The 21853-nt window shown below is 34.2% G+C and overlaps 1 protein-coding gene across 2 annotated transcripts in view; it reads right to left on the reverse strand.

The window, feature by feature from the left end:
* Positions 1 to 7285: 7285 nt before the first annotated feature.
* Positions 7286 to 21853, reverse strand: part of LOC118192580 (solute carrier family 2, facilitated glucose transporter member 1-like) — a 62659-nt gene continuing 48091 nt past the window's right edge. The window contains exons 10-11 of one of the 2 annotated variants that reach the window (XM_085814303.1): positions 18307 to 18434; positions 7286 to 7722 (exon numbers count right to left, since the gene is read on the reverse strand). In XM_085814303.1, the coding sequence (XP_085670429.1) occupies positions 7576 to 7722; positions 18307 to 18434 (275 nt within the window). In that variant the 3' untranslated portion in view covers positions 7286 to 7575. The remainder of the gene's footprint in view (positions 7723 to 18306; positions 18435 to 21853) is intronic. The other variant, XR_015040546.1, reaches the window with a different exon arrangement.

Below are 21853 nucleotides of genomic sequence, written 5' to 3' on the forward strand. Positions count from 1 at the left end.
ACACATTAAATTTCAGCTAATAATAATATTGCTGTTTACACATCTGCAAAGTTTATATTTTATCAAACTGCTATACTCGATCTTTTCTATTATAAGTTTTTTGATACTAGCAATTTGTAACTGCAAGCAAAGTTAGGTAGAAAATAAAAACAAATGCTCTACGATATAGATTATAATAGTAGTAACAAGAATTATAGTCTTACTGTCAGCAGCAAAAATTAGAAAACATTGTTAGCTTCACTAACAATGTTTTCTGGTTGAAGAAAAATCGCCCGTTTTAATTGGTGGCAAGTTAAATGAAATCAGTTTAGATTTATATATTTCTGTACTGAACTTATTGCGAGTTAAATTAAACTTATAATATCGTCAGATTAAAGCTGGTTTTATTAACTCGTGTAATAGCTGGATGACGTTTGTGACAGACAGAATAACCACATTGTGTCGTTAACGAGCGATAGTCTGTAGTAAATATTTTTATTTATAGTTACTTCTATAACGCGTAAACAGCAAAAACGCATAGATAATTTAATCTGTTCAGATCCTTTTACTTGATTCCTGCATCATGCTTAAAGTATCTTCTAAATTTCATCTTAAACATTTATTTTTATTACTTTAAGTCAACAGGTTTCGAGAAGAAAGAAGTCTTAGGAAATCAGATCGCCCCCTTCCAAAGACTTGAACCCAAGACATTGTAAACTTTATTTTCGAATGCGGATCGCTGTACCGTAAAGATACATGGGAAGAATGCTTTCAGTTTTTAGAAGCTTTTATGCTCTTCGCTCTTGTGTGTATGTGTGATTATGGCAAAGCCTCGAGGGTTATCTGCTTAAGGGAAGGGATGTCTTCGTGGAGGACTTTCTAAGGGGAACTGGCTCGTATACACGTTACACTTCACTCTTGTAATTTGTCGTCATGGTAACTGAAAAAAGTCTTTTAAGTGAAATTTGTATAAATTTATTAATGTAATTTCTGAAATTTTGAGAAATTTTTCAAGTTTGCTTGATTTTTTTTTTGACTATTTAAAGTCTATTATATTAAATTTTCAGCACCTAAAATGTATCAGATATAAAGTTTTAAAATTTTCACAGATTATGAAATAAACTCCTCACTCACTTTTAAAAACGAAAATGATAAAAAATTGGGCGATTTTCAACATTATTTTTTTCAATGTGTTCTGCAGTCGGAAGCAGAAAGGAGAAAAATCGTTTATCATGTCATTACATCATACGTTTCTTGTTGCTTTTGTACGAATTTCTTTGCATTTATTTTATTAACCTATAAAAAAAAGTTTAAGGATTGATTAGAGTTGAAAATTAAATGCAATGAAATATATCGTGCTGTTTTAATTTTTTTTTTCTTTTTCAGAAGTTTTTTATACGTAAACTTAGTTTTAAACTTTCATTTTAAAAGTTAACCTTCTTAATTTTTTTTGTGAGACATAATCTTAAATTCTGTTATGGGGGATTAAAATTCTAACATCCAAAAATGCATGCGTTATGGAGATTTAAAATTTCCAAACATTATAAAACAAACACTTCACCCTTTTTTTGAAGCAATAGTGAGTATTAATTGGATAAAATTTTAGAATTTTTTAAAACTAGTCAAGTTTTTATAAGCTTTTTTTTTTTAAAAAAAAAAAAAAATTCAGCTGAGGATGTTTGTCACGAAAGTCAAAACTTTGCCATAATTTTTTTTTTAAGTCTTTGTCTATAAGCAGTCTCACTGAAACTTTCCACACGCACCCATTGTAGACGACACTACAATATAGTATAACGATAAGTTTATAAAAATTCGATTTAGGTATTTTGAAATTTAATATTGAAACGAATTTTTGCACACATTTTCGTTTAACGAACAAATTAAAACTCTCAAAATTTTACTGTTTATATCCTCGGATAGAGCGGAAAAAAATATTTTAAATGAAGTTTATGAGAAACTTACAATGTCTGATTTTATAAAAAATTTTGGGAAATCACTCCATCTTGTTTAACTATTTGACATAACAGATCGTTGGAAGTAAAAGAGTAATTTTTCATTGTTGAAAAACGTTTTTTCAACTGAATAATTTAATTGACAACCTGTCATTGAGACTAAAAAGATAAAAATAAAATAACGCTAAAAACGCTTTCATAAAATAAGCTTTTATTTAAAACTCATAAAATAATTAATGGACTTAAAGAAGAAAAATAATTTATTCTATAGTTTTGCGGGGGCAAGAGATTGAATAATTCTCTTTATAAAATTTGTCTACGGTTTTATGTCACAAGTAATAAAAGCGGGAGTACCCAAATAACGAAATAGAATATGCGTTGTGAAATGTACAAGTGTTATCTTACACTTTTCGCAACCATTATTTTTATAAATTTATTAAGGATTTTTGATATTCATGATGTAAAACTGTAGATAAGTTTTGCAAAGATAATTATTTAAACTCTTGGTCTCATCAAACAACATAAAGCATTTTCTTCTTTTATTTCCTAATTATTTTATGAGTTTTAATAAATGTTGATACTAGGAAAACTTTGTTTTGACCTTATTTTATTTAAAAACCTTCCACACTAAAAGATCGATGGAGGGAGAAGCAAGATACAGCCAGCCAAATCAAGGTGGCAAGAAATACTCCACATCATATCCTTTTCCACGCGCCATTTTCGGGGAACTAAATTCTCGGAAATGGAATTCTGGGGAAAGCAAACATTCTCGCCACGAATCGATACTTCGCAGCTGTTAACTAGAACTGCTGATCATATGACATCACGTGGGACAAAATGTCTAATTTCATGTAAAGTCTATGGTTCATTAGAATAGCTGTTAAAAACAGCGAATTGTCAGTTCATACCGAATAGTGATTTAAATGTGTGCTTAAAAATGAAACTGAACATTGCTTATCAGCGATAAAAAAGCAGTGTTAAAAAATAAACAAAGCAATGGACCATTTAAAAAATATGCTACTTAATAACATTGTGGTATTTTCGGTATGAGAATAAGATTTTTAATAAAATATTCGGCATCTGACCCGCGTCCTCTTCATGTTAACTTCATTCTCACTTGCAAATGTACAGTTATCTGTTAGAAAGAAGTTAGAAATAATTTTAACAAGGTATTTGTAAAATATCATTAATAAAGTGCTTGTAAATAACGTAATGTTAACAAATTTTATCATGTTTCTCTGTTCTGGTAAAATTCTGTAAAATGTAAATATTTAAACTAATAATAGATCGTGTTTTCAGAGTCATATCTTACATACGTCTGGTAAAGAATATTCTTCTTTATCTTTCTTAGATTTAATATTTTTACTTATCACGTTCTCCGCCATTAGGCACTACATGGAAAGGGAGGGATGCCCCGTGGAGATCTTTTCAAGGAAAATTGGCTCGTATCCACATTGCACATGGGGGTAAACCACGAAAACGCTCATGCAGCCAGTCCGTTTGCCGGGACTCGAGCTCCGGACCGAACTACCAGTGTTCAGCGGCTTTTACCGCTCGTCCGCTGATGGGCTAGATTTCCTTTTAAAGCCAGAATTAGAAATAAATTAGCAATCAGAGTTTGTAACATTTCTCGGAGCATCTTTACCCATTCACAGCTAAATAACCTTTATTTAGTAGTCAAACAACAAAAATCAGCGTTATATTTTCAAATTTTCACAGGACTAGTTTCGATGGTTTTACATCCTCCTCCTGCAAAAGCACAAATGAGCTCCTCATTTGCGCTTTTTAAGCTGAGGATGATGGTTCGGTAAAACCATCGAAACTAGTCCTGTGAAAATTTGAAAATATAACGCTGATGTTTGTTGTTTGACTTCTAAATTAATATTTGTTCGGCGTCTTATTATATCTTAAATAACCTTACTCTGAAACAGATTTATCCACCTATTTGCTTTAAATGAAGTAATTTTCGAATTTCACAGAATTTCTGCCTAACCTACAGTGTTTTAAGATTATGAAATGTTACGATGACTGTAAGATTCAGTTGTGGCCGGTGTCATGTCTTGTATACAATTAATGACATCTAGATTAATACGTTCCATTTATTTACAATACACTATGTTATTTATATACATTTCATACAAAGGGAAAAAATATTAAAGGAACAGATTAGCTGTTACTTATTTTTTTTCCTCTTCATTGACTAATTAGCTACTTTCTCTTCTGATTCCTCTTCTCTATAAGGAACACAATTTTTAATCCAATATACTGCGGTATTTCCGATAGAAATTCTGATAGAGTTTAAACAGATAGATCTCGTATGCGTTGGCCATAATAAAAAATTCAGTCCGATCTATTTCTAATTTAATAAGAAAACAGAAAAATACGCTAATAATAGCAAAAAAAAAAAAAAAAAAAAAAAAAAATAGTAAGGAGATAATCTAATATTCGGCCGAGCACATGAGTGATACACTCATTTACATGGAAATGGAATTATACAAAACAAAGGATATATGCTTAGAGAATACTACAGAAGAGCCCCTGAAATGTTATAGAAGTTTCGTTTCTTTAATTTGCTTTCGCTCTGTTCAATATCGACATTTCAGTAAGAAGCACGTACTAACTCTTCAAAAGGAAACAAAAAGCAAAACGCTACATTTACGTATTTTATAAATATGAGTAACAGTTGTTCAAATCATGTTTCCTAACCAAAACGAACAAAGGTCTAAGTAGACAATCTTGTGTCATGTGCGAAGTGATATGCATCAATTTCCTTTACAAATTCGTTTTGGAAAGTATACTTTCTAAAGCATGTACACAGCACAAAAAAAAAAAAAAAAAAAAAAAGGGAGGTGAGTTCTGTATCTTCTGTTCTACTAGGCCGATTGACGAAAAAATTCAACTTTCGTTTTTTCAGTCTCGAAAGCGCGACTTAGGATATGTATTAGATTTATATATAGCGTTGTTCTAATATAGGTATTTTGGCAGGAAATCGTACCTTTTCTGAAATGACATGCCATTTTTTTTCCATATTTCGATTCTACGACTTAAATTATGCCAAACTGCCAAGTTTTGTAAAAAATCCCACGAGTGGGTTTTAAAAAATTAGCTCCCAAAATTTTAGCTCCTCAATGTTAATTGAATTTTATATATATTTGTTAATATATCTTTTTTTTATTATTATTAAACTTACTTGATTTCTTCTTCCAGAATTCGAAATTTAGGTTTAATCCAAATATAATTAGCAAACTTTTTATGATTAATTTTTAAAATTCGTATTTTTAAATATTTTTTATAAATTTTTCGAAAACATATTTGTTTGTTGAACTTATACATTTTTTACGTCATCTTAAAGTAGATATATTTATAGGCACACCTGCAAGAAATTCGAGATTTTTATTCAAAATTTTCTAAGATATACATGAATTCACAAATTGGAGCGTTTTGAAATTTAGCATTTTTTTTTTTTTTTTTTTTTTTAAGCAATAAGAACGCCAAATGTGATTTACGCACTTTGTTAAAATTATTTGAAAGTATGAGCAATGACTTTTCCGCTCGTCTACAATGAAAAAAAAAAAAAAAAAAAGTAAAATAGGTTGCTATAAATTAAGAAGTTTGCGAAGTGAATTATTCTTGGTGCAAAATGAAAAGAATGCGCCAAGATAAATTTTTGAATTTCTCCTTAAATTTCGCACCAAATTTTACAAAATTTAGTATTTATGCATAATTTCAGTCGTAGAATCGAAATATGGAAAACAATTGGCATGCCATTTAAGAAACAATGCCATTTTTCGTGAAAATACCTATGTTAGAACAATGCTCTATATAAATCTAATATATATATCTTAAGTCGCGCTTCCGAGACATGAAAAACGCAATTTGAATTTCGTCATCGGTCCAGTAAAACGGGAGATATAGAACTGTCCAAGTTCCCCCCCCCCCCGCAGTGTACATCTTAAATACTTCGTCATAACACAGAATGTAACTTATCCCAACATGATCGCTTATCGTGATATTTTGAATGCACATTATTTCACTATAATGATTCCATATACTTTTATAAATTAAATTCTAAGGTAAAACCAATTTTTTCTTCTTCCTCCCCTTTTTCTCCCTCTTCCATTTTAAAATCTAAGTCAGTGTTACATTTCCATTTAAATGCAGAAGAGCTAGAGTGGACAGACTCCCTTTCACAGCAGGTATTTCGCGTAATTATTCATGCAGGATAAAGCAGACGAAAAGGAATACTGCTAAAGTAAGCATTGCAATAATGTCGGTGAATTGTAATTCTGATTAACAAGTTACATACGAAACTAGATAGTAAAATAAACCAGGGGCCATTTGTCCGCTGGCTCCTATTGCGCCCGCCGACAATTTTACATGTGCACGCTGCTGTACGACCACGATAAAAAATATTACTTACGTCTTCAATAAAATATTATGCAAAACTTTTTTTTTTATAATGAGTGATTTATTAGAGAAATATAAGTGCATATTTACATCAACTAAGAGCATCTTACAAGATGAAATCGCTTTCTGGTTCCGTATACTTGTGTAAATCAGTGTTTTCAACTACTAATAGCACAAAATCAAAGATGAACATACAGATGAAGATCTTGATTGCTTGCGAGCAGGAATATAATCATATTCTCCTAATTATAAAGCAATGGCCGATGAAACGCAATGCCAAAGATGGCATTGAAACCGACAATTTTGATAAAGAAATTTTATGCTAAGGAACTAAAAACCAAAGAATTTTTATACTAATGAATTGCAAATCTAAGAATTTGTAAACTGTTATCTGTATCATTTAGTAACTATTTACTTTACTTAAGAATACAGTCAATAACTTTTATATTCTAAAATTTAAATTTTCGGATTTTTTGTTTGTTTTGTGTGTGTGTTTATGTATTATATCAAGCTATAAATTTACCTTGATAAAATCAAGCGCCCGCCGACTCACCGGTATTCTCATATCTGCTTTAACATATTCAAAGGTTGGGGATCCCTGTAATAAGCAATGATAAAGAATTTACCTGGACCTCAAAACTAATGGTAACCATGCGGAAACCGAAAAATCCAGAAAGAAACTTTTTGTGTTTTTTAGTAGTTTTATCTGTTTAACATTATAATGAAATTTGAGAATGATTCCAGGTGTTTTCAAATTAAAAAGCAAAATTAAGTAAGTGATCTACATTTTAATAGTTATCAGAAAGTTTATAGTTTTATTTTATCCAAATATTTCATAAATTTTGCATTTCTCTTGAATTCTTTCGGAGAAAAAAAAAAAAAAAAAAAAAAAAAAAAAAAAAAACTAGCACTAATTAATTAAATCAACAAAAACAAAGACATATATATTCAAGTAAGTTTATTCTCATTAAATTTCATAAAATAGGACAATGAAAGGAGAAATAAGTTACATACATATAAAGCGTAAAAGGTAATTTTCTTTTCAGGCAGTATAGAATATATAATTTTATTTCGAAAATGTGTGTATGTAAAAACACCACACGAGAAACATTCCATTGAAAGTTTCAAACACAGTCCTCGAAATATGGTGTTCTTACGCAGAAAAAGTCTTAAAAATTTCAAGCATTACGATCACAATTACTTCCGGCTGCCCTTTTCATGGAAAAGTTGCAGTTTGTTATGAGGTGGAATCCTTTTCCGCAAAAAATGCTGTAATTTCTTCGATTTTCTTTCCTTTAGTTTCGGGAACATTTTTATAGGTAAACACTAAGAAAATTGCCAAGAGAACAACAAATATAAGGAAAGTGTATTCACCGATTACTTCCTGAAAAGAGATGTAAAGTATATCCATTAGAAACTAGTCTAATGCTTTGGGTTTTGCTGGTTATCGACTTTAATGAAAATTTACTGGTACAACATGCCAGTTCGTTACACCATTGTTAGTTAACTTCATGAAACCTGGAATGTTTTCTCGTAAGCTGCATTTAAAAGCATTAAGTTTATATAATGAAGTATTATAGAATTGATATTGTAATCTTTATAAATCTAAAAATAATAACTTAACTCATTTTGTAGCTATTAATTTAATTTATAACTATTAATTATTATTATTAACATTTGTAATTATTAATACATTAACACGTTTTGTAACTACGTGTAACTTTGAATACGCTAGTAGCAGCATTCGGTAAATTTCGTTAGCAAGCTATTCAGCCTTTAAATAATTGAGACAATTTTTGTGTTAATTAATTTAAACAGATTAACAAATTTCGAAGAAAGTTGATCTTAGAGAAATAAACGTAGAAATAAGGCGAAAGAAGATGACCGAGCTAAAGATATATTAACATTGAATGACAGCCAACACACTGTCGTTTTCATAATAGTTTAACTGATTTGGATTAATTGTTGATCACTTACGAATTTTGAAATGCTTAGGAAATAAACTGTTGTTCGTAAACATTTCAAAATTCACAACCATTCCTGTTAAGAACAAACTAATAATAAGAGTTAATGGATTTTTGGAATGTTTGCGAAGAACAATTTATTTGGATGAAATTCATTAAATTTTTGTTATTTTTGCGTCATTAATAATTCTTTCATTTTTTATCGTCCAGAACCTAAAGTTGAAATTTAGATGTAGAAATTTAGATATATAAACCGTGAAATTATATTTTAACAATTACGTCACATTTCTTTATTTTTTCTCCTCTGGAAAAAAAAAAAAAAAAAAAAAAAAAAATTGATGATTGGTCATAAAACTTTATGATATGACTTAAATGATGACTGTTCTTCTCGTTAAATTTTCTAATCAGAAAATTAAAATAGAATTAATAATTTTTGATAGCTATAAAATTCAATCGAAATTTTTATGTAGTGCATTGTAAAACTTTTTTTCGAATTAACTTCGATTTCATACTTATTTTATATAAAATTCAATTTTAGAATGATCCCTTCATTCAGAGATAAGACTCACATGAAGCTGAAGCAATATACTTATAGTTATGAAATTTTTCATGTCATGAGTTTGAACTGATAAAATATTTATTTTGCATTAATATAATTCAGCACGTCTGATTTTCTTAATTAATCTGTAAAATCATATTAGGTTTCTTCGCAAATAATACCTTTCCTATGAATAGGATCATTATAATTATTATGATTTATATTGTATTATTTAAATTAAATTACTTACCTAATGATACAGAACGTTTTGTGGCTTAAACTAGAGCACACACAGGGTCCGTCAGGAAAATGTATACACATTTATACAATTATGGTTTCTGTACATTCATTTTCATGTTGAATCCTCTTTACATTATATAGTATGGCATTTGAGCAATACATCAAGCAATACTCTCATGTATGTAATATGTGACATATGATAGTGAATCAAAATCTAGTTAGAGCACCTTGAAGAACGTTGTGTAGCGCAAAAAATCGGTTACTGTGGAGGAGCACATAAATAACCGAACAGTTAAATGTTCAAGAAACTTGTATTAAAACTAATTTACCTATGATAAGGGCGACTAAATTAACCTATAATTAAGTTTGGTTCTATCACACAAAAAAGATGTTTCTTTCTTTTTAAAATATATTCACATTCTCCTGACGCATCTTGTTTATCAGCATGCGATGCTCATGTTAGAATTTATGATCTTGTAACGTCGTGTATTCTTTGTTATAATAAAATGCAGGCGATGTTTAAGACTGTTTAGTGATTAAGTCTTTTTTTATACTAAGTCTTTTAAAGTACTACAAAATCAAGAGAAGGGTGTATAGAACCCTTTATTAAATAAAGTTTAACAATCAGCATCAATTCGGGTTTACAAAAGGCAACACTTTTGGCTTAAATCAAAAGGTATTGAGTAACTTAAAATTGATGAAGTTTAAATATGACCTATTGACTTTATAGTTTAAATATCATGCAAGCTGGCTCTAACTCGAAGTCAGCGTAAACAAGCCGGATGGCAAAAATAACTTAACACTGCAGAATTCTAACCACTAAGAGAATCAAAGTTAGAAACGTGGCCTTCAGGCAGAACACGCTCCGATTTCACACTCCAAAAATCTTCTTTTAAATGCTTCCTTCTTCTTACTTAATTTCAATACCGTGCGTGCTGGAAATTTGCATTCGAGCAGGGAAATGAAATGAGGTTTAATAAGGAAGCTACTTAAAATAACTGGTTAGAAAACTAAATGATACTCTACAACCTTATTCTGCTAAGTATCTAACATTTTTTTCACCTTACCATCTCAAATTCGAAATTAGCTGTAGCAAATAAAATCCCCTGAAAGTTCACCTACGAAAAACAGACTTCCTTTTGTTTTTGTAGCTGCATTTTTGCTGTACCGAGTGTTTTCGTTAAATCTAAAACGAGGAATATGAGTAGACAAGAGTATATTAACATTTATATCAGGATACCAATGAAATATATATTATACTAAAGTGTACATCACTCTATAACATAACAAACGACGCACTAAGAAGGAATTATCCGAATAGGACGAAAATTGGTAGATGTGATGTACATGTATTGAAAACGAAACGCTAACAGTATCATAGGAATTGAATATTCTATTCAGGGAATACAGCTGAAAGTGTAAAAAAAAAAGTCAATAACGCATTGGCACATCTCTGGCCCTGATGCAAGCTGTTACCCGGCTGGTCATTGACTCGTAGAATTGGCGGAGGTCCTCCAGTGAGTTTGCTTGTTATATAAATTCCAACTGACGAGTTATATCGGGGTGATCCAGCCACGGTCAGAGATGCCTGCTTATCAGAGACCAAACGTGCTCTATTGAGGAGAGATCTAGAGATTGCGCTGGCCAGGGAGTTGGAGAAGCAGTAGAAAGACGCGCCGTATGTGGCCGCTCGTTATCGTATTGAAATGTAAGTCCCGAGGTCATGTTAGGAAGCGCAACACTACAGGGCGTATAATCTCGTCGACATACGGGCGAGCTGCAATGGTGTCATGGATGACAATCAAAGAGATTCAGCTGTCAAAGTAAATTTCAGTCCATACCATAATTCCTGGCTGGCGGGAGGATGGCATTCAGGTGAGAATTCCATCGCTGTCCTGAACGACTTAAGATACATTTTCGGCAGTCATCGGGGTTTAGTTCGAAGTGGTTTAATCACTGGAAACAGTTCTACTCAAGTCCATGAAATTTCTGATTGAATGCTTCCGGTACCCCTTCAAATGTGCACAGTAGGCACAATCGCCTCGGTGACCTCAGCCCTCATTTGCTGAGTCACCTATCAATGGTTACTGCAGTTACTTGTGTTTCGGCCCAAGGCCCAAGGCGTTTTGCTTCCGGAGTACCTTTGCAAATAAATGCAATAACCTCCACAACTTCGTTAAGAAAAATTATTGAATAATTAAGAGTGAGCATAGCTAATGTGAGGAATGAAACCGTTAAGGGTTTAAAAACCAGAAATGAATGAGGAGTCCACTCAAGGGACGAGAAGTTCCTTCGACTTTCAATTTCGCTAAGGAAGAAGATAAGAAAGATCGAAGAAGAACGCAGGCGATTTCTGCACGCTTTGCGTGGATGAAATCGAGACTGTTGAAAGAAAATGGGGTGAGAGGAACTTGCCTCCGGCCCCGGGAAAGGTTATGTCATGGCTACTCTGAAAAGCAGCAGAATCGCTAATGCCTTGGGATGAGCGGGGAAGGGAGCCGGTCCGAGAACCAAAGATGGCTGAAGGGGGGGGGGTAAAAATGGCAGAGGAGAGGAGAGAAGAGAGGAGCGATAGGGTAGGTGGGGGGGGAGTTTTCACTCCGACCGCCCGCAGGGAAACCGTTAGTCGCTTAACTGCGAAAATAACTGGAGAACTTTTTCGAAGCGCGAGGAGGGGGGAGAGGTAAAGGCTATTGTAAAGGAAAGAAAAGCTAGGAGAGGAGAAGTTAACGGTAAAATTTAAAGGGATTATTTTGCGTTAAGAGTTAGCAGGTTGGAGTTCAGGCTGGATTCGTAATTGAAGGAATGCAAGCTTGATGATTGTGGCTGAAAATAAAACATGAAAACTGTTGTGAGGAATGGTTAGGAATTTTAGGTTAATTATTTTAAGTTAATTATTAAGGATTTAGGAGATTAATTTAAGGTAAATTAAGATAAGTTAGGTAAGTCTGGCAGTGGTGGATTAGATGGTTGTATAAAATTGCTTATGACTTTATAGTTATTTAAAATGGAATTAAAGCGAATTTTTTCTATGATAAGTTCAGTTTTTTAAATTGCTTTCTTTGATAATTGGTAAAAGTCATGGCAAAGGGAGATATGATGGACTGAGCAGCACGGATTTGATTGTCAAAGTAAATGATGCTGGATTAGGTCCAGGGGTGGGAGAAATAAATTTAGATTGTCGGGTTAAGTCCGTGAAGTGCTTTAGGAAGAAATAAGAGAATTTTCTAGTCAAGCAAACACCTCCGTTTTGGCTTCCTAGGAAAGATGTTAAATGTTCTCGAGAAAACGCTCCTAGGTCGCTTGGCAGAACTGGGTTCTGCCGGATTGTATACAGGGAGTGAGTGCAGGACCGGGTTTTCTATAAACATTAATCTATTAAAGAATTTGGCCGAATTATGCCGGAAATAGGCATCAAGGGGTTGAATTTGAAGATCATTATGAAGCACTTCATTTCGGACATAATAGTGAGCATTAGTCAAGATACGAAGTGTAATACTCTGAAACACTTGAATTTTCTTGAGGTGGCTGTTGGCTGCTGTGGACCATATAGCTGCTGCGCAGGTGAGAATTGGGAAGGTGGTACTTTTGTAGAGGAGGACTTTGTTTTTCAGAGAGAGGTGGCTGGTACTATTGATGAGGCTGAAGAGTTGATTTCTGGCTGTTCTAGCTTTTGCTATTGCGTAGTCAATGTGAGTGTTCCAGAGTAACTTCGAATCGAGATAGACTCCTAGATATTTGTAAGAATCCACCCAGGGTATATCCTCTTCAAAGAGCCTGAGTGGTTGGAGTTGATTATGGACATTCCTCTTCCTGGAGAAGAAAACTGTGGCGGCACTTTTGGCAACGTTAATTTTAATTTTCCAGGTAACGAGCCAGGACTCTAAGTCTGATAAGTACTGCTGAAGGTGCATGAGAGTAAGGTGTAGTGATGAGTGTTGTGAAATGATGGCTGTGTCATCTGCATAAAGTACAAGATCAACACTGGGTGATTGTAGTATATCATTTACATACAAGTTGAAAAGTAATGCGCTAATTATTCCTCCCTGTGGTACACCCGCCTGGATAGGTCTAGGAGAAGAAATAGAGTTTTTAACTTTGACAGAAAAGGAACGATTACTGAGATAAGAGTGCATTATGTGCACAAAGTTAGCCGAAATTTCAAGTCGCATGAGCTTGAATAAAATTCCGATATGCCAACACCTGTCGAAAGCCTTTGCTACATCTAAGTAAACAATAGCTGTAGGCTTTCCACTGCGAGATCCTGTGTGAATGATTTCTACTACTCTCAGTAGCTGGGTCTGAGTTGATTGTTTAGCACGAAAACCGAATTGTTGAGAAATGATTATATTTCGGCTTCGGCAGAAATCATTCAGGTATCTAAGCAGTATAGCTTCGTAAATTTTACTAAGTGAAGACAGGAGGCTGATCGGTCTATAATTTTGAGGGACCTTTGGGTCCATACCAGGTTTTAGAATAGGAATTACACAGGCATTTTTCCAGCTATTAGGAAAGTATTTTAACCTAAGCATGGAATTCATCAAAACTGCTAGGTAAAATACAAATTTGACAGGTAAGTTCTTAATCATGCGATTAGAAATCCTATCTAGGCCAGGTGCCTTGGTAGGTTTGAGATTTTTGATGAAGGTAGAAATCTCAGTCATTGTTGTGATAATGGGTTCCTCAGGTTGATCTGAGGAGAGAAAAGTTTCAACTTGGTGTTGGACTTCATGCGTGTGCTGTGCACAGGAATCGAACATGAGTCCAGTATTAGGTGAGAATTGTGTTTGGAGGCTGTCCGCAATGCGTTCAGCCTTCTCGGTGTTGTGTTTCGGTGATGCGATGAATCGTGGATAAGGACCCATCAAGGGCTGTGAGCGCCGACCGGAGGATCACTCTGCCAGACAATCACATATCGTGTCGGACGTGATCTAAATAGAATCGGACGATCATGGATGTTCTCGGTTGACAGCTACCTTCTGTACGCACTATACGGGCATGGTTCATCCATTTCTACCGTCGAATGGTAGGATCGCTCCAATTCAAGTATTTAGCAATCCTGCGATCTGATAAGCCTACTTCCTTTATTCTAATTGCACGCCCTCTCTCAAACAGTGACATCTGCTCATATTGTTCGCTAATCCTTCTGCGAGGCACTGGTACAGTCAACATGGATCGATGGAAGCACATTCGCGTAGAAGTTATGCGTTAACATTGGATTGTCCTCTGTTATTTAATACCATTCGGATTCCCCGCAGTGTTTTTCGATGAAAGTGGAGGGAGTTTAAAATATAGACAAGACACCATTCGGATGCTCTGTTGCAATATGCTGGAGCTCAAAGTATTGAGTAGTCAAAGTAGTTGACTGCTAAAAGATAGTCATTTGCATATTTTATCGTAAGGTAAGGGCATATACAATTTCGACCCATTCGGATAATTCCTTCTTGCTGCGTCGCTTTTTATGTTGTAGAGTGTATAAAGGTCAAACTTAAAATTTAGCATTTTACAGTATTATGCTTTCTATTCAGGCGTAAAAATATCTTTATCTAGTTTATCAAGTGATTTCTATCTGTACATCCCGCCCCGAAAAAATGGTTTTACAGTTTGCCATTCCCAAGGAGTTTTTCAAGAAATATTTTAAATAAGAACATATCTTTAATTTTCTTAACAGAAAGGCAGGGTACCTATGTACAAACCTGTATTTTAGTGAAGAAAAAATGTTAGCAAGGGTTTTCTCAACACATTCATCTGAAAACAGGATGCGCATACCTTTTGGAGATATGCACATGAAAACTCTTGAAATCAAATGCAGTCAACTCCTCATTAATCCGGGGGGGGATGAGGTAGATTCTCTGGGTTTCGGATGATTCGTGTTGCCGAAATATTATTTATCGCGAAACGGCGGAAATGTTATCACAAACCATCAAAGTGAAACAAAGCTGTCAATGGAAAATATAAAAGAAAAATACGTGAGCTAATAGCAATGACAGCAGATGATGTCATAGCACACTCATGTCCATAAATTAAGGATAATTCGGAGTCACGCGGAAATCGAACACTAAAATAAATATATCACCTGTAAAATCACTACACAGATCTTCAAGAATCATATGCAAATTTCAGGAAGTAACCAGATGACACCGATGGTACGTCACAATGACGAGAGTGTAAGAGAGTGATATATAAGGAATACAGGCAAAGAAGTAAAACTGTTCGCAGGCGCTTTATAAGCATTTCAGTGCAATAACCGAATAGTTATGACACAAAGGACGCATTTGGATGGCTTTTTACGTGGTAGAATTATCGGCCGTCTGGAATGTGGGCGTACCCAACTGGAAGTATCAGACGAACTTGGAATTGCCCAGAGTGTCATCTCCAGGCTTTGGCAACGATTACAAGATGATGGTAATGTGAGTAGACGTTACAGCACAGGTCGTCCCAGTGTTACAACGCCGAATGAGAACCGGTATTTGGCAGTTACTGCCAAAAGAAACAGGCGGAGCACAGCCTCAGACCTGTGTCGTCAGCTCTCTTCAGCCACTGGTACGACAATTTCAAGGCAGACCGTGTACAGACGCTTAGGGCAGATTGGTCTATATGCTCGTAGACCTGTCAGATGCGTTCCACTTACTGCAACTCACTGTCGCCTGCGGGTAGCCCGGAGTAGAGAGCATGCATTGTGGACACCGCAACAGTGGGCTTGTGTGATGTTTCCGACAAGTCCAGGTTCAGCTTGCAGTCTGATTCTCGCCGGACTTTCATATGGAGAGCTCTAGGTACCCGTTACCACCAAGGAAACATCATTGAGCGACACCGTTACGGTGGTGCAGGAGTGCTCGTTTGGGGTGGAATTATTCTGGGTTCCAGAACTGACCTGCATGTTCAAATTAGAACCATGACAAGCCAAATCTATGGGGACGTCATTCTGGAACAACATGTATGTTTGTTTCGGGGCGCCATGGGCGCACAATTTGTGTTTATGGATGTAACGCCCGCCCTTACCGTGCAAACATCGTAAGCGAATGCCTTCAATCGGAGGATATCACCCGTATGGACTGGCCAGCATTCTCACCGGACTTGAATCCAGTAGAGCACGTGTGGGACATGCTTGGCCGACGAGTTGTAGCCCGTCAACCTCCTCTTACATGTCTACCGGAACTTCGGAGAGCATTGCTTTTTGAGTGGTGTAATATCCCCAAGATCAGATCGATAATTTGATACTCAGCATGCCTAGTCGTTGTACGGACTGTATTGCATCGTCTGGGAGACATACAATGTATTAAAAATCATACCAACCATGTAATATTGGTTTTTTGTAAATAGGTTTTTTTGTAATTAGCTCCAGGGAGAAAAAATCGCTAATTTTTTTAATAATATCAAACATATAGCATCTTTTTTTTGCTCTTTATCTTTTGTTTAATAAATAAGCTTTACAAATAAGTCAAATTTGTTTTGCTTCTAACTCTTACTTTGCCTGATTTTGCATTATCCTTAATTTATGGACATGAGTGTATTTAAAGCTATTTTTATTCATACCAGTACGCAATTTAATTGTACGTAATCCGAAATGTACACTAAAAAAGTACTGTACAGTGTGTTTTTACTGTACAGTACATTGTACAGTAAAAAACGGAACTTCCCCATTTTTCTCCTCGATTTACTGGGGTTCCTTGTATTAGGCTGGTAAACTTGGGGCTGTTTATAATATGTGTTTGAAATAATAAAGTTTATGTGAGTGACTGGTTTATTGAGCAGTTGGTCACAGACTTATATTTTTTCTTTATATTTTTGATTTTTGATTTTGAAATAGATAGAATAAGATTTTCAGAATGGGATGATTTTTTCGTGTAATACCATTTAATAAAAGTGGGTCAAGCTTACTTTTTCATACGAATCTTATAAGAGAAATTTGTTCTTCATAGCCAAATAAGTAAGAAGTAAACTATCTCATTACTATGACAGTTATTTAACATTTCCTTAATTTCGGAAATTTCTCTATAGCAACTACGCATTTGAAATTTTGGAACAGCTTCAGTATAGCCCGTCTTCAAAGTTTTGGCGATTTTTTGATATGCCAAAGCGCGTGAAATACGTTGTTTTGAAAAATGGTTACCTTCGAGATTTTCGACAAAACTCCGTGTTTCAAAAATGGTGGCCATCTTGATTCCACCAGAAATCGTGGATAACAGAAATAAAATTACGACTATTATACACAATTTTAAAAGGAAAAAAATATTAAGGTAGGATTAAGGTTAAAAGGATGTAATTTTAAACACAATGCCGGAAAATCTCACCTTTGCTTGGCTTTCTCAAATGTAAGATACCTTTGCATGGTGTCTTACACTTTTCACAACAAACTTTATCCTTCAATAATCCACAATCCATCAAAAATCCTCTAAAAAGTTCAAAATTGATACTCCCTTGTTAATTCATGCATAAAATATATGTTTGAAATGCCTGGTTTTTCCAAACTTTAACGCTTGTTTGAAAACTTCCACCTTAAATCTTCCTTTAAAATCTCCTGATACTTAATTACAACATCACTAACAGAAGGTTTAGAGTAATCCATAACTAAATGCAAAAATCTAATCTCAAAAACAGTATTCTCCACGATATCTGAGCGTTATGCAATCGCCGAAAATAATGTTACAAATTTTGTTTTTAAATAGTTAATTTTAGTAGAATTCTAATTTAAAATATTGTATTTCCCAGTGCAATGCAGCGCGAGAATATTAACAAATTTTAATTAACAAATTTTAAGAGAAAGCTAATTAAAATTACCGGAAAAGTAAGAATACAGGGGCACGTGCATTTAACTTTGAGTAAATGGATATCTCGATAATTTGTATTGAAATTGAATATATGTAATTGGCCACATGTTAGCTGTAACCGTAATTCCATTATTTTAGAAATCAGAAATTGTTTGCATTGCGTTTGCCGAATAGTAAGGGTTACCATGTGTTTGGAAACCGGGGTGGGTTGCCACATCATATCATTTATCGTCATTTTTGGCGATAATTTTTTTCTTAAAATTCTGGGTGGGCTATACTAAAGCTGTTCCGAAATTTTAAATGCAACTTCCTAAAAGACAACTTTTATCTAAAAAAGAAACCATAAGTAAATAAGGATTTTACGCCTCCTTTCAGTAACTCTAATATACAAATCTATTAGAATCTTGCCTAAAAATGAGCTATAAGTATATATATTGCTGATGCTGTAAACTTACTGTAATCGGAAGAAAAGTCAAGCCAACTACGAAATTTGCAGTCCAGTTAACTGCTACAGCTATACTGGTCGCTATGGGTCTGGCATCCTGTCCGAACAGCTCTGAGACAAGAAACCAAGGAATGGAGCCTAAAAAAATTTTTTTTCAAGTAAAAATATGAAAGCATGTTATTTTCTGAAAGTCTGTCGTTATAAAGAAGGAACTTAATTTATTGAAAGAACTTTAAAGGTTTTATATCAGATAATACGCTATTTTTATTGTATTTTTCCTTTATCTTCTCTTTCTTCCGTGAGCTTCGGTCTGCTAAACGCTACTACTGCGGATTTAAAAAAAAATTGAACTGAAAGCTTTATTTTTGATTGATAATGTTCTAAGCCATCCACCGAATCTGTCAACTTAACAGCAGGCATTTCAGTAGAAATGGTATTTTTCTTGCTGCCAAACACCACTTCGTTAATTCGATCACGGCGTAATTTCAAATTGTAAAATTCATTATCTGTAGTGAACATTCCAACAACTGACTGATAAAATCGATGGAGAAAATACACAAACCATCAGAGATTTTTGGAAAAATTACAATACCGGGAATGCTAGGAACACCATCAATCTTTCCTCAAATGAGGTGACAGAGAAATGTTTGAATATCGAAGAATATATGGCTGGGGATAAGCAAGGATGTTGAGAAGAGATTCATTGTTGATGTCGACGAAATTGTCAAGCTAGCTAATGAAACAGCGTTGTTCAGGGTTTGTTCGGAAAGTAGTAGGACTGATTTTTTTTATTTTAATTTATTCACAGTTTTCCGGTCACCTTTCAAAATATGTCCTATCTAGAAGTGCTGTGTTTCTAGCTTTTCTATCTCGGAAACACAGCGTTTCTGTCACAGTCGCTGAAAACACAGCGCTTCTGCGAATCACTGTAGGCTGCCTGGAACGCCGAAACTGGAATGCTCTTCAGCTCTCTCGTTACGGCCTCTTGAATGGCCTGGACCGAGCCTTGGCGTGGGCCGTGGTGCCCCCCTTTCATGATCCTTTTCAGTAGGGAAAAGAGAAAGAAGTGTGAAGGAACGGCATCTGGGCTATGGGGTGGCTGAGAAGCTATGTGATGCTATGTTTGCTCACGAAGTCCATGGCAGCAAATGCAGTTCGGCTCGGTGCATTGTTACGATGGAGCCCATGGTCCAGCGATTGCTGGACGGACGTGGGCAACCCGTTTTTGAGCTCAGGAGGGCAGGGTTCAAACGATTTGGCACTTTCACTAAGTTTTCGTCACTTTTTGCCGTTGGAGGGCGTCCTGACCGTTGTTCATCTTCAACTTGCTCTCTTCTCTTCTGAACAATTTTTCCACTAAAAAAATCTTGATGGACCCACGGCATCAGTCCCATAAGCAATCTTGATCATGTCATGGGTCTCACTCGTAGTTTTACACAGTTTGAAACAAAAAACCGCATAACGCTGCTCTAACGAACGATTCATTGTAGAGATGACAAAGCACCTTGAAAGAGGCTCACCTTAAACTCGATCTACACTCCGTGAAGGCTTGGAAACGATTCGCAACCGGTGCGCTGGTACCTATGTTCCACCACAACCAAACCCATGGAGGTAGGAAGTAAGATGGAGTCGCCCTAAACAAGTTTCTCCGTACCCTGCTCTGAAGCACCGGCGGTCCCTACGTGGTGACCAAAACATTGGGTCATTTACCATTGAGTTCTATGGGATTTGACGCGTTCGGGTGTAAATATTTTGTAATTACGTCGCAAATATACATATAAATGTATATATTTTCTTTTTCTGCAACACTTCAGAGTCCTAAGTATGTGAAAACGACATATTTTTAAACAACATTTCATTCTGAACGGAATTAAATGCTATACTTTTCAAAGGACAGTTTGCTCAGAATGGTTTAATTTGAATGAAATATTTTCACAAGTTTTCGTTAATTACATTAGAAAAAAAAATTAAGGTAATTCGATTTTATTCGGTTAAGGTACAAAAATTAAGATCAAAGTTTATTGTATTATTAATATTAAAATTATGCATTATTTCTTTTCTATTTATAGAGCTTCTTCCTAAAATACTTTCTTAAATATGACATGATTTTTTGCCTTCTGAGGCTTCTTTTAACTCGAAAAATGTAAGTTAATTTATAATTAATGCTCTATTCGGTTCATTTTAAATTAGAGAATTATTAGGAATTAGCGAAATACTTTAAATAAGTATTTCGCTAATTCCTAATAATTAAATAGGTATTAAATAGTATTTGGCTTTCTCTGAACATTTCTGAAAGGGAATAAAATAAGTTTTTTTTTTTTTTTTTTTTTTTTAAGTATTATTTAAAACTTGTAACTGAGTTATTATAAAATGTAAAGGGAATAATTCTTTTAATTATACTTATCAGATTTTTTTTTTACCCTTCATTTCAACAATACATATTCCAAAACTCTTTATTATGTTCTTAAGTGCGCATCTCATAGCATTTGCTTTACAATACCTTTTAACAGATTGCTTTCCAATACGAACAATTCTTGCTTAAATAGTTTTATAACGTATTTTTCAACAGGATTTCAATTTATGTTTACAATTCAATATTAAGGTTATTATATATTCAGATAACATTTATAATTATTATAAATAGGTAAATTTAATCATTAGATTTCTTCACAGTACTTTCACAGTTGTTTATAAGTGAATAAATTCTTCATTTCAAATACATTTATAAATAATTTAATGAATATTTAAGTATTTTGTCAAAGGCAGATACATTCTTTTTGCAAGCACATGCATAAATACCCATACATATTTCCTATTTATCATTTCCGGTATGTGCAAATCTTTAATTTCTGTGCATTCACTATATTTTTCGTGTAAAGTAATTTACACTAATTTAGCATACACCCGAAAGTTTTACATAAAAAATATATATGAATATAATTTGAATGAAAATTATAAGTATTATTTTTAATACCCACTCAAAGGTCAGTTTTTCTTCAAAATTCCTCCACGATGGCATCTCTCTCTTTAGGAAGATAGCCCTTGCATGCGTTACTCTATTTAATAAAAACTTAATCTGACCTATGTGCCTAGTTACAAATATTTTAACATACATAATTTTATTTTTATATTTACATTTAGCCATCAAGTTTCAAACTTTTCAAATCTTCTAGAAAATAAATTTTGGCAGATCTCTTTTAGCAATTTTCTTAAAATCTATATTTTTTGTAGTGCAACAGCTTAGAATTTTATAAAACAAATTCATAATCAAAATCGCTGTTGTTAGTTATCGAAAAATAACCAAGATGTGATTTTTGCGTAAATGTCAGTAAACTATACAAATTGCTATTATCCCTCACACTATGAATGTTTCTTTCATGCGAAAGTGTCCCTTTTTCGATTTCTGTGGAACTGTCGTGTGTCGAAATACTATCAGAATCTTGTCAAGCGAGCTTCTGAATGTAAACAAAGAACACCCCGTCTGGTGACCCAAGCTTCAAAGCAGTGCTTCACTTCTAGCGCGGAATGGCCCCTCCACCCTTTCCTACCTCCATGAC

This window comes from Stegodyphus dumicola, chromosome 4, assembly GCF_044657685.1.
Source record: "Stegodyphus dumicola isolate Sdum_Otavi_A_Nest chromosome 4, ASM4465768v1".
In the NCBI taxonomy this organism is placed as follows: domain Eukaryota; kingdom Metazoa; phylum Arthropoda; class Arachnida; order Araneae; family Eresidae; genus Stegodyphus; species Stegodyphus dumicola.